This window comes from Lepus europaeus, chromosome 1, assembly GCF_033115175.1.
Source record: "Lepus europaeus isolate LE1 chromosome 1, mLepTim1.pri, whole genome shotgun sequence".
Lineage (NCBI taxonomy): Eukaryota > Metazoa > Chordata > Mammalia > Lagomorpha > Leporidae > Lepus > Lepus europaeus.
The window spans coordinates 1263405-1280133 of NC_084827.1; the positions used below are offsets into that span (position 1 = coordinate 1263405).

At 56.0% G+C, this 16729-nt stretch overlaps 1 protein-coding gene across 2 annotated transcripts in view; it reads right to left on the reverse strand.

The window, feature by feature from the left end:
• Nucleotides 1-6414: 6414 nt before the first annotated feature.
• The window catches only part of HIPK2 (homeodomain interacting protein kinase 2), a 227212-nt gene continuing 216897 nt past the window's right edge, over nucleotides 6415-16729 (reverse strand). For both annotated transcript variants that reach the window (XM_062216225.1, XM_062215397.1), the window contains exon 15: nucleotides 6415-16607. In XM_062216225.1, the coding sequence (XP_062072209.1) occupies nucleotides 16137-16607 (471 nt within the window). In that variant the 3' untranslated portion in view covers nucleotides 6415-16136. The remainder of the gene's footprint in view (nucleotides 16608-16729) is intronic.

Below are 16729 nucleotides of genomic sequence, written 5' to 3' on the forward strand. Positions count from 1 at the left end.
TCTTCTGGGTCTCTCACATGAGTACAGCCTTGGGCCATTTTCCACTGCTTTTCCAGGTCATAGCAGAGAGTTGGATTGGAAATGGAGCAAGTAGGAGTTGAACCAGCGCCCATATGGGATGCTGGCATTGCAGGTGGCGGCTTTACCCACTATGTCACAGCGCCGGCCCCAAATTCTCCATTTTTAGATAATGCACTGTTCAATTTCATTTTGCTCCTTTTATATGTTCCATTTCTCTACTGAAATTCTTCATCCTTCCATCCACCAAATACATCTTTTTCTCTTACATATTCAGCACAAGTTATTTTAACATCTGTGGGTCTGCTTCTACTGATTGTTTCTTCTGATCGTGGGTCACACTTTCTTGTTCCTTCCCATGTCTTATAAAACTTATTTTTAATAAAGATTTATTTATTTGGAGTCAGAGTTAAAGAAAGAGAGGGAGGGAGAGAGGTAGGGAGGGAGGGAGGGAGAGAGAAAGAGAGAGAATCTCCTATTCACTGGTTTACTCTCCAGGTGGTCACTATGATCAGGGTGAGCCAAGTTGAAGCCAGGGGCCAGGAGCTTCACCCAGGTCTCCCATGTGGACGGCAGGGGCCCAAGTACTTGGGCTATCTTCTGCTGCCTTTCTCAGGCAGGAGTTAGACTGGAAGTGAGGCAGCTGGGAGTTGAACCTACGTCCATATGGGATGCTGGCACTGCAGATCATGGCTTTACCCACTATACCACAATGCCAGTCCCATCAAGCTTATTTTTAATTGAGAAATAATGAGATTCAACATCCCTTCGTGATAAAAACGAAGCCCACAAGTTAGATATAGAAGGAACATTTCTCAGAATTATAAAGGTTTTATATACATATATATATATATATATATATATATATATGTCACAAGCTAACAGCTAATATCAGACTGAATGGGGAAAAGCTGAGACCGTTACCCTCAGACCTGGAACAAAACAAGGATGTCTGCTTTCACACTCTGACCCAATACAGTACTGGAAGTATCAGCAAGAACAACTAGTCAGGAGAGAAAAATAAAAGACATCTGAACTTGGAAAAAGGAAGTCAAAATACCCATGTTTGCAGATGATCTGATGCTGTACACGGAAAACCCAAACACTCCACCCAGAAGCTGCTGGAACTGATAAACCAGCTCAGCAGGTTACAAAATAAACATGCAATACTTAGGAATAAATTTAACCAAAGTGAAAATTATCAAACATTGATGAAAGAAATCATCAAGGACACACAAAATGCAAACACACTCCTTGCTCATGGTTTGGAAAACCAGTATCATTAAAAGCCTATACTACTGCCTATACTACCTAAAGCACTTCAGAATCAACACAATCCCTATCAAAATACCAAAGGCATTCTTTACAGAGTTATAAAACAATCCTAAAATTCACATGGAACCACAAAACCTTTAAATAACCAAGGCAAGAAAAACCACACTGGAGGCACCACAGTACCTGATTTCCAGGCATACTGCAAAGCTATGGCAACTAAGACAGCATGGTCCTGGCACAGAAACGGAGACACAGATCAGTGGGACAGAACAGAGCCCAGAAGTTAATCCAAGCACATACAGCCAACCGATTCTTGACAAAAGCGCTCAGACCATACAGTGTAAGGTCTAAGGGTATCGTCTTCAACAAACGGTGCTGGCAAGATTGGACGTGCAGATGTCCAAGAATTACATATACTGAAATCAACAATCTCATGCACAGTTTGCACACAGGTGCACACACAGCCCACGTTCCTGTCAACAGAGACCCTCTGCATCATTCCAGAAAGACAGCTCGCGTTCCCCCCAGGTCAGCGCACCTCCGAGGCAACCACTGCTGGGATTTCTTTCATTTCACTTTAGTGCTCAGCATGTGCTCTTGAGAGTGACTTGAACCACGCAGGACAGCATTTCTGACTGTCGTGCGAACTGTTGCCAGCATTTCGGACTGTTGTGTGTTCTGTTGCTGGCGGCAGTGAATTCCAGGTCTTAGTTGTATACCGTCTGTGGCCAAATCAGCTCTTAACACTTTTCTACTTCCGGTGGCCAGCGGGCTGTTAGGAATACTCTTTGGGACACACACACATACGTTTGTGTTCCTTTCTCCTGGGCGACCACCTGAAAGTGGAACTGCTGGCCACAGGGGAGAGTGTGGGCTTAACTTCAGGCCAATTTGCAAGGTAGCTGTGCCACTGCCACTGCCATAGCATAGCAAAGCATGACTTTCCTGAAAGCTTGTCACCCGCCCCGAGGGCATGCGAGGCACCCTGTGGTGTGTGAATGCACACCTCTGGATGCCAGCGCTGCTCAGGACACATCAATTCAAACCTGACCCCATGGCACCTTCCCCTGTGAAGGGAATGCCCACAGTCACTCCCTGCAACAGGCTGTGGTCCTAACAAATGGTCTGCAGCTGTGAACTCACAACATTCTGCACACTTCTCCCAGGGACATGTTTCATGAACGTTTTCTCTGGGTCAGCAACTTATCCATTCTTTTTTTAAAAAAATTTTTGACAGGCAGAGTGGACAGTGAGAGAGAGAGACAGAGAGAAAGGCCTTCCTTTTTCCATTGGTTCACCCCCCAATGGCCGCTGTGGGTGGTGCACCGCGCTGATCTGAAGCCAGGAGCCAGGAGCTTCTCCTGGTCTCCCATGGGGTGCAGGGCCCAAGCACTTGGGCCATCCTCCACTGCACTCCCGGGCCATAGCAGAGAGCTGGCCTGGAAGAGGAGCGACCGGGACAGAATCCGGTGCCCCGACTGGGACTAGAACCTGGTGTGCCGGCACCGCAGGCAGAGGATTAGCCTAGTGAGCCGCGGTGCCGGCCTATCCATTCATTTTTAAAAGATTTATTTATTTATTTGAGAGGTGGAGTGAGAGAGAGGGGGGAGAGAGAGAGAGGGAGAGAGAGGTCTTCCATCCGCTGGTTCACTCCCCAGATGGCCGCAACGGTCGGAGCTGTGCCGATCCAAAGCCAGGAGCCAGGAGCTTCTTCCAGGTCTCCCACGCGGGTGCAGGGGTCCAAGCACTTGGCCATCCTCCACTACTTTCCCAGGCCACAGCAGAGAGCTGCATCAGAAGAGGAGCAGCCGGGACTTGAACCTCCGTCCATATGGGATGCCGGCACTGCAGGTGGAGGCTTAGCCCACTATGCCCCTACCTATTCACTTTCAAAATGATTTTTTAAATTTATTTTTTATTTTTTGACAGGCAGAGTGGACAGTGAGAGAGACAGACAGAAAGGTCTTCCTTTTGCCATTGGTTCACCCTCCAATGGCCACTGCGGCCGGCACACTGCACTGATCCGAAGGCAGGAGCCAGGTGCTTCTCCTGGTCTCCCATGGGGTGCAGGGCCCAAGCACTTGGGCCATCCTCCACTGCACTCCTGGGCCACAGCAGAGAGCTGGCCTGGAAGAGGGGCAACCAGGACAGAATCTGGCACCCCGACCGGGACTAGAACCCGGTGTGCCGGCACGGCTAGGCGGAGGATTAGCCTGTTGAGCCACAGCACCGGCCCAAAATGATTCTTGATGAGGAATTGATTTTAATGTTGATCAAGTCCGTTTTAATGTTGTTCATTTACATTTAATTGCTTTTTAAAAAAAGACTTATCTAGGGGCCTGGGGAGCCACCCCCTGCAGCGCCGGCATCGGCATCGCACGCAGCACCAGCTCCACTCCCTGCCCCTGTGCCAGGGAGAGCAGCAGACGACGGCCACGGGGAGACCACCGGCAAGCCCCGGCTCCTGGCTGTGGCTGGCCCGGCCCTCTCCACGGTGGCCATTTGCGAGGAGAACCAGCGGACGGAGCACCTCTCAAACAATCTGAGAGTGAGGCAGAGCCGATGAATGCACGTTCACGTCATGCGTGGCCACCCCGCACTGAGACCCCCACGGCAAGTCTGAGACCCCCACGGCGAGTCTGAGAGACCCCACGGCGAGTCTGAGACCCCCACGGCGAGTCTAAGACCCCCCACGGCGAGTCTGAGACCCCCACAGCGAGTCTGAGAGACCCCCACTGGCGAGTCTGAGAGACCCCCACTGGCGAGTCTGAGACCCCCACGGCGAGTCTGAGAGACCCCCACTGGCGAGTCTGAGAGACCCCCACGGCGAGTCTGAGAGACCCCAAGGCTAGTCTGAGAGACCCCCACTGGCGAGTCTGAGAGACCCCCACGGCGAGTCTGAGACCCCCCCACGGCGAGTCTGAGAGACCCCAAGGCTAGTCTGAGAGACCCCCACGGCGAGTCTGAGACCCCCCACGGCGAGTCTGAGACCCCCCCACGGCGAGTCTGAGAGACCCCAAGGCTAGTCTGAGAGACCCCCACTGGCGAGTCTGAGAGACCCCCACGGCAAGTCTGAGACCCCCACGGCGAGTCTGAGAGACCCCCAGGACGAGTCTGAGAGACCCCCACTGGCAAGTCTGAGAGACCCCCACGGCGAATCTGAGACCCCCACGGCGAATCTGAGAGACCCCCACGGCGAGTCTGAGAGACCCCACGACGAATCTGAGGCCCCCACGGCGAGTCTGAGAGACCCCCAGGACGAGTCTGAGGCCCCCACGGCGAGTCTGAGAGACCCACGGCGAGTCTGAGACCCCCACGGCGAGTGGGCCGCAGCGCTGCCCGGAAGAGACAGTGAAGAGCACACACAGTACCTGCACCAGGAGACCTCCAGGCTCGCCGCCCGAGTGCCCGCCCTCCGCCTCTTTTATAGGCCGGGGCGCACGCCCATTGGCCAGGCCACGGGGCGGGGCCTGAGCATGCGCGCTGGGCCCGGCTGCCCCTGGAGCGCAGGGGGAAGGCGGCGAGCCAAGCTGGCGGACGGCGTTACCGTGCAGGGCGCCGAGCTCGGCTCCCCGAGGCGGACGCGCTCGTTCCCCACGTCGCTGACAGCCGGGCCAGCAGTTACTCTGACGGTTTCACTGGGGCTTCGTTGATTAAAACATTTGCCCAAGCTGTTTTCTTATTAAGATTTTTTTATTTATTTGCGAGGCAGAGTTACAGAGAGGGAGAGAGAGAGAGGTCCTCCATCCGCTGGTTCACTCCCCAGATCCGAAGCCAGGAGCCGGGAGCCTCCTCCGGCCCCCCACGCGCGGGCAGGGGTTAATTTACGGCTATGGAGCAGGAGAACAAGGAACGAAACGCTGACAGCGTGGGGGTCCTCAGAACAGCCCAGGGCGTGAGGGTCGCCTGGGTGGGCTCCCCGAGGGGGCTGAGCCTGGCTGATTCTGGCCCCTGCAGGGTCAGGGAGGTAGGGGCTGGCTGGGGTGCGGGTGGGGGAGGCCGACCCTCGGGTCTGGGAGGGGCTGGCGTTGAGGACCCTGGAGCTGGGCTGTGTTGGGAGTGGGGGGCCACCCTCAGGTCTGGGAGGGGCTGGTGTTGAGGACCCTGGAGCTGGGCTGTGATGGGAGTGGGGGGCCACCCTCAGGTCTGGGAGGGGCTGGTGTTGATGGCTGTGGAGCTGGGCTGTGATGGGAGTGGGGGCCACCCTCAGGTCTGGGAGGGGCTGGTGTTGATGGCTGTGGAGCTGGGCTGTGATGGGAGTGGGGGTCACCCTCAGGTCTGGGAGGGGCTGGTGTTGATGGCTGTGGAGCTGGGCTGTGATGGGAGTGGGGGCCACCCTCAGGTCTGGGAGGGGCTGGCATAGATGGCTGTGGAGCTGGGCTGTGATGGGAGTGGGGGCCACCCTCAGGTCTGGGAGGGGCTGGCGTTGAGGGCTGGGTTCTGTGGACAGAGTTGGGCTGTGATGGGAGTGGGGGCTGACTCTCAGGTCTAGGAGGCGCTGGCAGACGGCTGTGGAGCTGGGCTGTGATGGGAGTGGGGGCCACCCTCAGGTCTGGGAAGGGCTGGCGTTGAGAGAGCTCTGGGTTCTGTGGACAGAGGTCCGTGGAGTTGGGCTGTGATGGGAGTGGGGACAAGCCTTGGGAGAGTGGGGTTTGCATTTGCTGCTCTCACAGGAGGCTGGGCCACGGCTGCAGGGCAGCACCTCCCGCACCTCCTGGGATCTATCCAGGGCGCACGGCCGGAGGAACCGAGGCTGGTGCGGGAAGGGGGTGAGGTTAAGGGCTGTGGGGCTGATGCTGGTTGGGAAGTGGGGAAGATCTGGGGGAGCCAGGGGTTGGAGGCTGCAGGACCAGGAAAGGAAGCCGGGGTGAGAATGCTGAGGGGAGAAACCGAACCCTGGCCGGCCTCCTCCGAGCCTGTGCTGCCGCACGGAGGTTGGCAGTGACAGGACCTCAAGACCATACAAACTTCCAGCGCCGGCGCGGGCACTGGGCATCTTAGGTTTCCCATCATCTGGGGAGGCTGGGCCGGAGCAGCTCTGGAAGCGGTCATTCGTTCGTAGCCAGAACCTCTTGTCTTGTAACCTGTAGGGCTCTGGGACAAAGGAGGGTGCCAGGCGGGTACAGTGATTCCAAACAGTTTAATGTAATTCCAAGACAAAGTGTGATTACATTTCTACACATATACAATATGCATATGTGAGTTTACAAATTTTAATTAATAACTCGTTTCACCTCAGAGACCGAAAAAATGATCAGAAAGAAACTGTGAGTAACAAGCTATAACAGTTCACCACAACGGGACCCCTCTCACCCTACAGTTAGTAATATTACAATTAAAATAACTATATTCTTCTATAATTTTTTCTGTTAAAATCATCTCATAAATTTACAATGCTATTATTAGTTTCCAAGACTAATATAAATTCACTCCATTTTTCTACAACGAAAATGATTATTAATTTAGAAGCACACGACGTCAGGATGAAAAACACAAGCATTTTAGTAGCAAGGACTTGATCAGTTAAGAATTAGTTTCCTTGTAAAACATTCTAAAGCCAAGTAAAATATCCATTCTTATAACATACCTATAATATGAGACTAAGGAATAGGTTACATTTAGGTCTACAACACATTGGTTTGTATTTAAAAAAAAAAAGTAGACATTTATAAATAAAAAAGAAGAGGGACAATTCACATAGGAAAAAGAGGTACACGAGAGAATACTGTTGCACGCAATAATTTTCACACAGATTAACATGGATGAACACTTTTATTACAGAAACCGTACAGTGAGGGAACACAACAGACCAGGGCTTCCAGAGGGCTACTGAGATTGGGCTGAGATGATGACCTTGGGGAGGGAGCCACGCTCCTCCAGCTGGTGCCTGGCCGTCACCAGGTCTCCTCTCTCCTGTTCTCATTCTGGGGAGTGAGTCTCTCCACCCAGAGCGTCCTGAATTCACGGGCAGTTGAAAGGTAAACATTTCTACGGAGCGGTTCTTTCTATCTTAATGGATATCATTTTTGGAAAGTTGATATAACATCAGGGGCTGCAGCTCAATATGTGTGGTCAAAGCAAAATGGGATGGAAAATTCCAGTCATTCTGATTTGCTGTCCCCCGTCTCTACACCCTTGATGCTGGGCAGGGCCTGGCGCCAAGCCTTGGAACAGCCTGGGACACGGCGTGCTGGCCTCACACCCCAGTGCTGGCCCCAGCCTCTTCAGACCCCACTCCCTCCTCCTCCTCCGTAAAGCTATACTTGTCCTATCAGGAATTTGGTTTGATACACACACACACACACACACAGGCATCAGCACCTACATCTACACGGTGACTCCACGGCACGAGAAGTTCTGCTGCCCTCGTATGACTTCCTTGGCTACTCCATTTGGTTAACACACACACACACACACACATACACACAAAGGGGAGGAAGAGATGCCTTGGGAGCCAGAAATGATTGTGCCCTGGGAAGTCCACAAGAAAGCTTTAAATAGCAAGAGCAGAAAAGCGAGGAAGTGAGATGCCGCGGGCCCCAGCAGACTGGGAGGCAGGGCAAACGCGGCGGAGGGCAGGGTCGGGACGTTCCATTCGGAAGTCACAGAAGGCTACAAAGCATGGGCACGGTCAAGTCACTTTCCACCTCCCAAGTTCTTCCTTATAACCTGAGCCGAACTATTTAAACAACAGTAAGAAATCCAGGGCCCTGCAGCCCGGCAGGCAACCACCTAACAGCGAGGCAAGACGACCCCTAGCAGGTGCAGTGGGGCCCTGCTGTTGGCCTGTGAGCTTCCTGGGCGTCTGTGGTGGCAGCAGCACGGAGGCAGAGGCGGCTCAACACGAGTGTGAGTGTGAGTGTGTCTGTGGTGGGGGTCACAGCATCAGGGAAGATTTGGACAGAAACTAGAGTGAGCAGTGGTAGAACCCCTTCCCAGATACATTTGTTTTTCAAATTAAAAAAAAAGGGGGGGGCAATTTCTATACCTCTAGGTTTAAAAAATATGGGTAAAGCCCCAAAGACAAGGACATAGACTTCATTTGGTTAATTAGTGCAAGGGGAAAACATGCAGGCATGAGCACGGGAGTCGGGTCAGGAGGGCGAGATGAAAAATGCTGAAAACGTCTGACAGCAACCATTCTAACAGGACCCTGCGGTGGGAACACATCGTGGACGCGGCTCACGGGGACACGGAGACGCGTGCTTGGAATCCAGGCGTTCCCTGCTCCCAGGTGCTTGCAGTGTTCAAGGTCCTATCTGCTGCAGGAGTGCCCCCCAGATCACAGCGGGGACTCCGCAGCTCGCTAGCTTGTGGTGAGAGAGAAAGCGGAAAAAAAAAAGGAACTAGAACTCTCAGAGACCCTGGTGTGTCCCCAGTCCGTCCCTGCGTGACACTGGGGCCGACTCCCACCTCGGAAGTCTCCTTGACACCGCCGATCAGCTGCTTAGATCAGGTGGCATGGGACGTCCGCCCCAGCTCCTCCTGCCCACCACCCGGCCCCCCGCACAGGCCTTCTGTCGAGTTCCTTGGTGCAGGTGGCACCTGCTCTCACACTGATCTGTTTTCCACGAGCAAACGAGATAGATGGAAAACCTACACAATGAACAGAGGCCCAGGGGACCCAGGTAACAGCTGTCTTCCGGGTCACGGAGTCCCCGTGTCTTCTGCCTGCTGACCGGGAGTTCATGGATCTGTCAGTAGCAGACGAAGGGAAAAGCCAACGGACCAGGGGGTCTGCTCTCGCCGCCTTCTGCTGTCTCTTCCTGATGTCAGAGAGGCCCTGGAGACAGAGCTGGCACACGAGGCGTGAGGGCTTCGCCCCGGCCCCGGCTCCCCGCTCAGCCCCGCCTGCTCTGGCCGTCCCTGCACGTCCTCTTGCGTTGGGCTACGGACACACCTGCCCCGGGCAGACCTGGCCCCAGCCACAGAGGCAGCCACCGCGGTCTGAAGACATCCGTTAGAAACAGAACTTCGTAGAAAAGTACCAGTTTAAATGTAAACTACAAAACACGTTAACCATGAAACAGCCAGACGTATGCTTACGTATCCAGGGTTGTTCAGTCTGCACGTTTAAAATGTGACTCTCTTGATACCTTAGAAGGCTAACAGCATTTTGCAGTAGCTAAAGACATCTGTCTTAACATGTGCATTGTGTCACCTTCGGCATCTCCTGGGTTTGATTCCGGCTGTGAATATCCCCAGTTCACTCAAGCTACAGTGGTCAGGGTGTGCACTTGGCACTGTGTTCAGCCCACACAGAATTAATTCATAGTCGTTTAGTTCCCAAGATCAAGCTGGCTACAGGATTTCAAAAAAGGCTAAGACCAGGCTGAACGCCCACGTGTGAGGTAATTACTGCCGTCAGGCCACAGCTTGTGGAAGGTAACATATGGAAAACCTTCTGAGGAGCATCGTAGCTGTCCGGTCCGGATGCCACCACAGCCATCGACACCGACCAGGAGCCCGACTTCGGAGGAAAGCTGGCCTTGCTTCTGCGGAGTCCGAGTTCCAGGGAGTCCAGGACTCGTGTGAACTACCCGAGGGTTGGGGCCCACAAGCCTGCAGCCGTCCACAGGACGTTCCCAGAGAAAGGACACGGCAGCCTCCCGAGCCGAGCAGGCATCTCCTCACGGAGAACGCTTCCTCAGAGCAGGGCTGCGCCTGCCCCCACCGCCCCTGCCACTGTCCATCGCACACCTGGGCGAGACACCCGGACAGTCCTGCCAACTGCAGGGTGCGCCCGCTCCTCCGAGAAGGCATCTGTCCCGCCAGAACACTGGGCTCCTCTTTCTCAAAGTCTTCTTGCCGTTCTTCTTTGTTGACTTCTAAGAAAACAGTCCCGGGACACCAGACCCACACGAGGTTTTACACATTTGGCGTGAATCCTGCACCTGCTCTGTCCCGAGCTGCAGAGATCAGAGTCGCCACGGTAGCTTTCAAGTGCAGTAAAAAATAGCATTTTGAAAAAAAATATAGACCTTTAGTATTGCCTTTGTAGAATTAACTATAAGCAAGACAAAATTATTTTCTTTTTAAAAGAAGAAAAGAACATGTTTTTTCTTCACTCTTTTAAGAGTTTGTTGTAGCAGCACTGCTAAAGCTAGTTGGTAAGCTGGAAGGAAACCTAAAAGGAATTCTAAATGCAAAAGAAACTCCCCAGAGGTTTCTCACTGACCGTCTCACCCCGCCCCTGCACGCGCGGCTCGGCACCCGCTCCACGCACTTTCTGCTGAGGCTCGTGGTGCAGGGGCGGCCCTCCCGAGAGCTGGCAGCCGCGACCTCAGCCCTGGAGCTGCCGGCCCCACGTCCCAGCCTGGCTGCGCCCCCTTCCTAGCTTCGTGGCCCCAGACAGCTCAGGAGCTGTGCAGGCCAGCTGCCTGCCTGGGAGGGACCGCCGGTGCCAGCCTCAGAGGTGACTGTCAGACTCAATGAACAGAGACCAGCAATGAGCAATGGCTAGCACAGTGTTTGGCACAGGGGACAGGGAGCGCTCACCGCTGGCCCATCAGGATGGAGGCCACTCGCCGCTGTTAGTCAGATAAAACAAACAGAAACCCCGTCCCAGGAAAGGTGGGGCTAGCAGAACATGACTAGAAACTTCCTCATCTGGACCTGGGGGTGGTGTTGGGGGCGGGGCACGGCTCTAGAGGCCTCGAGAAGTGACAGCAGCAACAACTGCCACTGAGACAACCAACACAGGGCTCGCTTGGGGCTCCGGGAGTGCAGCTGGGGGCGCTGGAGGTGACGTGGTCTGTAGGGGAATCTGAAGGGAAGCACGGGCCTATAGCCAGCTCTCTCTGGGACTTTTGGGGCCACCACACGAGCCTTGACACCAGACGCCTGTGAGAGGTTGGCTTCTCTCGGGCTAAATTCCATCTCAGGGCCCAAGACCGCATTGAAGCTGACCTGCGGGGGGACGGGGCAGGGACTCGGGCATCGCGCGAGAATCCTGCCACTCGGAGCCCCAAGGCAGCACGAGGCCCCCGAGAACCCCACGCCTTCCCGACAGCAGCAGCATTCACGGCCCCGCCCACGGCCTCTTAAAGGATGCGTGCAGGCTCGAAATACATGCAAGAGAGGAGAGACAAGGAGGAACGGGTGGCATCGCCAGCGTTGTCATTACTGCCCGGAGAGGAGTGGGGGTGCCAGCTCGTCTGCCTCTGGGGTTCTCTGAGAAGGGGCTCTTTGGCTACACAAAGGGATGGCTTCACCTTCCTCTCCAACTTGGTAGGGACATCTCTGGCCTGCTCAGTGCGGAGGCTTCCCCCGCTGGCAATCTGCGCAACACACCAGAGAGAACACACACAGGAAGAAGCCTGCGACGGCCCCGCGCTGGGACGAGCTGTGGCACAGGCACTGGGCCAGCAGCGCGCGTGCCCGGCTGGGAGCTCCGCGAGGTCTCCCTGCCAGTCGAGGGGGCCTGGCTATATCCTTCTGTTTTTTTTGTCCTAGCACCCGTGTGGCAGGCCGGCCGGCAACAGCGACAGTCCCCCGTGCCCCCTGCCCTTGGCACTGACCAGGACTGGCCGGGGGACCCATGCTGTGCCAGCCACCAGGAGCCATCTGTAGTACTTCCTTAAGCCTCCTTGTCTCCCTCCAGTTTCCAAGAACGACTGCTCCACTCACTCGCACACACGCACACAACCATGTCCTCTGCCACAAGTACTCACAATGAGGCTCTGCGATTCCCAGATGGAGTCAGGGGTGTCCTGCCGACGGCAGTGGTGCTGACCCCCCTGTCTCCCACCGCCCGACATCCTGGAGCCCTCCAGGACACAGCCCAGCTGGCTTCCGCAGCCTGCGAGCAATGCAAAGGCCGTCCGGCTTGCCCCACCTCTTCTCTTTCCTCTGAATTACACTGACCGCTCACTGCACGTCCCCGTATGAACTGGCATAAAGCCTCGGCTCTCTCACCCACTGGCCTGCTCCCCTCCTCTTCTGGGAAACACTCACATGTCACAGAGACACGGGTACCGACGCCGAGACGGGTCAGGGCTCGGCAAGCAGAAGCAAACGGACCTGAGGGTCGCATGGCACCAACCAGATGCTGCTCCTCGGCCTGTCCCCTCACCTCTTCCCTTCTGAATCGTCGTCTTCAGCGCGGAAAGAACTGAGTGAAGACCAGAGGATGCTCCACGTGGTTTGTGGTCTGAATCGGGATGAGGCGGGCATCCCTGTGCTGGAGGATGGGGTGGGGGTGGGTGCGGGGCTGTCGACGATGGGTGTGGACAAGTTCGCCGAAGAGCACGCTTCTGCTGGGGCTTCCTGGGGGACTTCTCACGAGACAGCTCGGCCTGGGACTGCAGGAGGACCACTGGTGAGGCCTAGGCGCTCCCCAACATTGCTCGCGCAGTGGTGGGCTGGCTGTGGGCGGCCGTCACACACAGTGCAGGGCACCAAGAGGCACAGAGGCCAGCAGGCCAGCTGTGGGCCCCACCGTTGGCTTGCGACACTCAGGCAGCTGCTGCATCTTGTTCAGGTCTTGTCTGGCCCACTGTGTGCGGGGAGCGGCTACCCAAGGGGCACGGGGCAGACTGGATGGAAGGAGTGGGTGGTGTGGTTATGGGGCGCAGGGAAGGGGAAGGAGGCTGGACGGTCTCAGGGAGGCACCACCTGCCCATCGCTCTCATCAACATCACAGCCCTGGCTTCCAGGAGGGACCCGGTTCCTCTTTGTGGAAGGGTGCTGACGGGAAAGGAGCCGGGCCCGCTGTGGACAGAGGGGCTGTGGGCAGGCCAAGGATGCAGTCGGCAGATGTGAGACGCACGGAGAAGCGGGGCGGGGGAAGCCGCGCAGGCACTCAGCAGTCAGCGAGGCAGCACCCCATCTGAGACGCTCCCTCAGGCCCCGGGGACGGCGGGGACGCAGCACTGACGGAGGCGGCCGGCCACGCGCCCAGTCGGGGCTGAGAACAGCAAGGGCTCTGCTGCTGCTCCAGCTTCCAGCCTGGGGGAGCTTCCTCCACGGCTCTCTGTGGAACAGAGGCGACGGGGACAATTTCCCTAATTCCGGATCTTTCCTTTTTCTTCTTGTCTGACAGAACTGGACATCGGTCTGTCCCTCCAGTCTACTTACATACTCACAGATACATAATAAAATAGGTTTAAATAGTAAAGGGAGAACAAAGAGACTTGGAATACATGTGCATTTAAAACCCTGACTAAAATATCAACATGATGATAATGATCATAATTACAATGGCAGTAACAAAAATAATTAGTACAATATTATCTTTATGAGCAGCATGGAACTTTCATTCCTGGTCTGGAAGAAGACAAGGAAGGAAAACAGGCGAAAGAGTCAGAAGCTTCCAACTTAAGCAGACAAAAACGTTTTCTTTAAGATGGAAAGAACACGTTGTGTTTTCGCTAAAGATCGGACCGGGAAAGAGCTGGGGCTGCGCTGTGCGGGAGGCCCGGGGTGCCGGCCCATAAGGCAGACTGAGGCTCACCGGCAGCCGAGACCGGCCCCGGGCATGCCCGTGAGGAGCTCTGAGGGGTGCTGCTGCCCTCCGGCTGCCCAAAGTCCCTTCACAGGTGGCTCTGCAGGCAGGGGGTTCTGGGAGGGCTCTGGCTCCAGGGTCCCCCACAGTCTTGGCTCCCCTCACCTCTTGGAAGCAAACATTTTCCTGCAGCCTCAGAACAGGCATTGCCCCGCCACTGCCGCAGCCCCAAGGGGACCATCCCCCCGCTGTGGGCCTGGCATTGGCACAGCCTCTGGTGGCCGCGTGGTGATGCTACCGAGTGTGTCCAGGCTTGAGCAGGCCTCAGCGTCCTTCCAGCCCAAGACCTGCAACTGAGGGGTTTCCAGTCGGGGACCATTTTCTTTATAAGTAAGGATTTAGGGTTGGGGTGGGGAAGTTTCCAGAGTTACTTCACAGCTAAGAGCTAAGTAACGGCTTCGTTACTGAGTTAGGGCGCCTTTCACTACAAAAATAGCTTTCACAGTAGCCAGCTCAGAGGGGCTGCCGGGATGGGGGAAGATCTCTCTGCACCTCGGAAACCTGACGGAGGGGCCCCGTGAGGACTCAACAGCGACAGCCACCCTTTGGGGCCGCACTCCCCACATTCCAGGATTTCACAGTCACTTACCACGACCAGAGAGGGCCCTCCCCATGCCCTGCCCCGCCGCCAGCAGGGCTTGAAGCCTGAGAAATCTCCAGAACGCATCGCAGGAGCACGCGGGGCAGGGCGCGGGTTTCTTTGGAAGTGTAACTGTCCCTTGGGAGGGTCCTCCCCGGCAGAGCAGGGCCCTGGGCACTCTCGGAAGCGTCCCTCAAACCTTCTGTCCACCACTCTCCTCCAATATCAAAGCCAGGAAGGCGTCCTGGGCAGACCCCTGGGTCACGCGAGGGAGGAAGCAACAGCAAATGGAGCTGGTGGTTGTCGCCGGGGGGAGCATCTGGTGAGACTGTGAGGGCAGGACACAGCCCCCCGGGAGCTGTGGGACTTCCTGTGGGGTGGGGGTCAACGCTCCTACAGCTGAGGGCACAGGTGAAGGCTTGGGGGGAGGTCCCCCTGGGTCTTTGCCCCGCAAGCAAAACTCAACTGAAACCACCCGACCGTCAGACGTGCTCCCCGGTGGCTCATCCACGACTCTGTCCCTCCAGTGGCCGCCAGCTTCCCTGACACCCGCACGCGAAGAGCCCAGGAAAGACCACGGGCGTGAGAAAGAGAAAGGAAAAGAGAGAGCGGAGTGAAACGTGTGACCACGGCGGAAACAGAGGAGCTGAGGCTGGGCTGGCCTCAGCCTGGTTCTTGGAGTACCAGTGGAAGTAAACCCTCACACCGCGTCTGTCGTTCGGTAAGGCACTAGGAGGGAGCGACGTAGAATGGAGACTGCGGGCTGTGCCGGCGGCGCCCCCACGGCGGTGACTCGCCTGCGACCTATCGCTGTCTTTGTGCAATTACAGGGAGGAATCGTCTATTGGTATCATTGCAAGTGAACACAGCTAGAGGACGGGGTGCAGGGTGCTACATCCTACCAGGGGTCCGCCCTGCACTACGGAACTAGGGGTTGATTCAAAGGACAAAGGAATCTTCGGAAAAGAAAAGAAAAGGAAAAAACCCCACAAAACCGAAGTTTGCAACACATTAGTAACGACATTTGAGGCGGAACATTGTTTAGGGATTTGTCCAGAGCGCTCAGAGAGCCACCCAGCCCGTGCCCGGGGGTCTTCCCTCAGCCTGGCCCGGCCCGCCCGTCACCCCAGCCCAACCCCGAAATGTCAGCCTCCTCATTCTGGAGGGGGTGTCGACTCTTAGAGTTCTGGAAAAATCCCTAATTTGTATGTTCAATTAATTAAAAATCTATTGGATTTCCACATCAGGTGTCCCTGACAGCAAGTTCTTCAATGTCACTTGCTGTCATATGAAAATAATCTTTGAAAAGTTCATAGATCAAAGTTCCGCCCACACTGGGGCCCCTCGGAATCTTCCTGTGGCTCTCTTCTCCTTTCCAGTTTGGTGCAGAATGGGTGCATGAGCTGTGTTCTTTTGTTGCCAACATTTTTTTTTCTTTTTTCTTTTTTAAAATAAAAAGCATAGATTTCCCCCTCCTTGATCCCTTCCTTTTTAAAAGGTTCTCTTCTCTGCTCTAAGTCCTCTCCACTTCCTGGTTCAAGTTTTCGTTTGCGTCCGTCCCAGTCCCTGCCCCCTCCCCATTTGCATTGTTTGTGTGCCGTGTCTTCAGTATAAAAAGCCAGCTCCCTCCTAGGTCCCAGGAGCTCCGGCCACCCCTCCTCCCCACCCTCTCTGGCCAGCTCCCTCCTAGGTCCCAGGAGCTCCGGCCACCCCTCCTCCCCGCCCTCTTGGGCCGTCTCCTCCCCCACCCTCCAGTGCTTATATGTAAGGGTACTGGTTGACCTTGGCAGGGCTAAGTGGGTATCCAGTGTAGACGGTGGAGGCTGGAGAGGCGCTGATGTAGGTCTGGTGGGTGAACTGGGCTGGATACTGGCTGGGGTGGATGGTAGGAGAGGGCAGGACCCGGGGGCCCATGCTCACGGGGACCTGGTGCACGATGCTGGCCGGGTAGGCAGTGTGCTGCACCGCGTGGCGCGCCGAGCCTTGGGAGGCCACCAGGTGGGCCACGGTGCCGGTGGAGCCCAGGGCGGCAGGCGCCGTGTAGGTGTAGAGGTGGGGCTGGGTGGGCAGGTGGGCGGCAGCTGCGGCGGCGGCCAGGTGGGGGTGGACAGTGCCGTGGCTGGGGCTGTTGTGCGGGAAGGAGTAGGGTGCCTGAGCCATGGTGGGAGCGATGTAGGCCTGCTGCCGTCGGTGGCTCCCGGCGCGGTCCGTGGTGACGTGCTGCTGAGCCTGCGGAGCAGAGGCACCCAGAGAGGGCTGCGTGAGGGGGGGAACAGGAGAGGCCGGGAGTGGCAGGAGGGACAGAGGTGCTGGCCTTGGTGTATGGAGCCAGTGAAGATGAGCCTGCACTG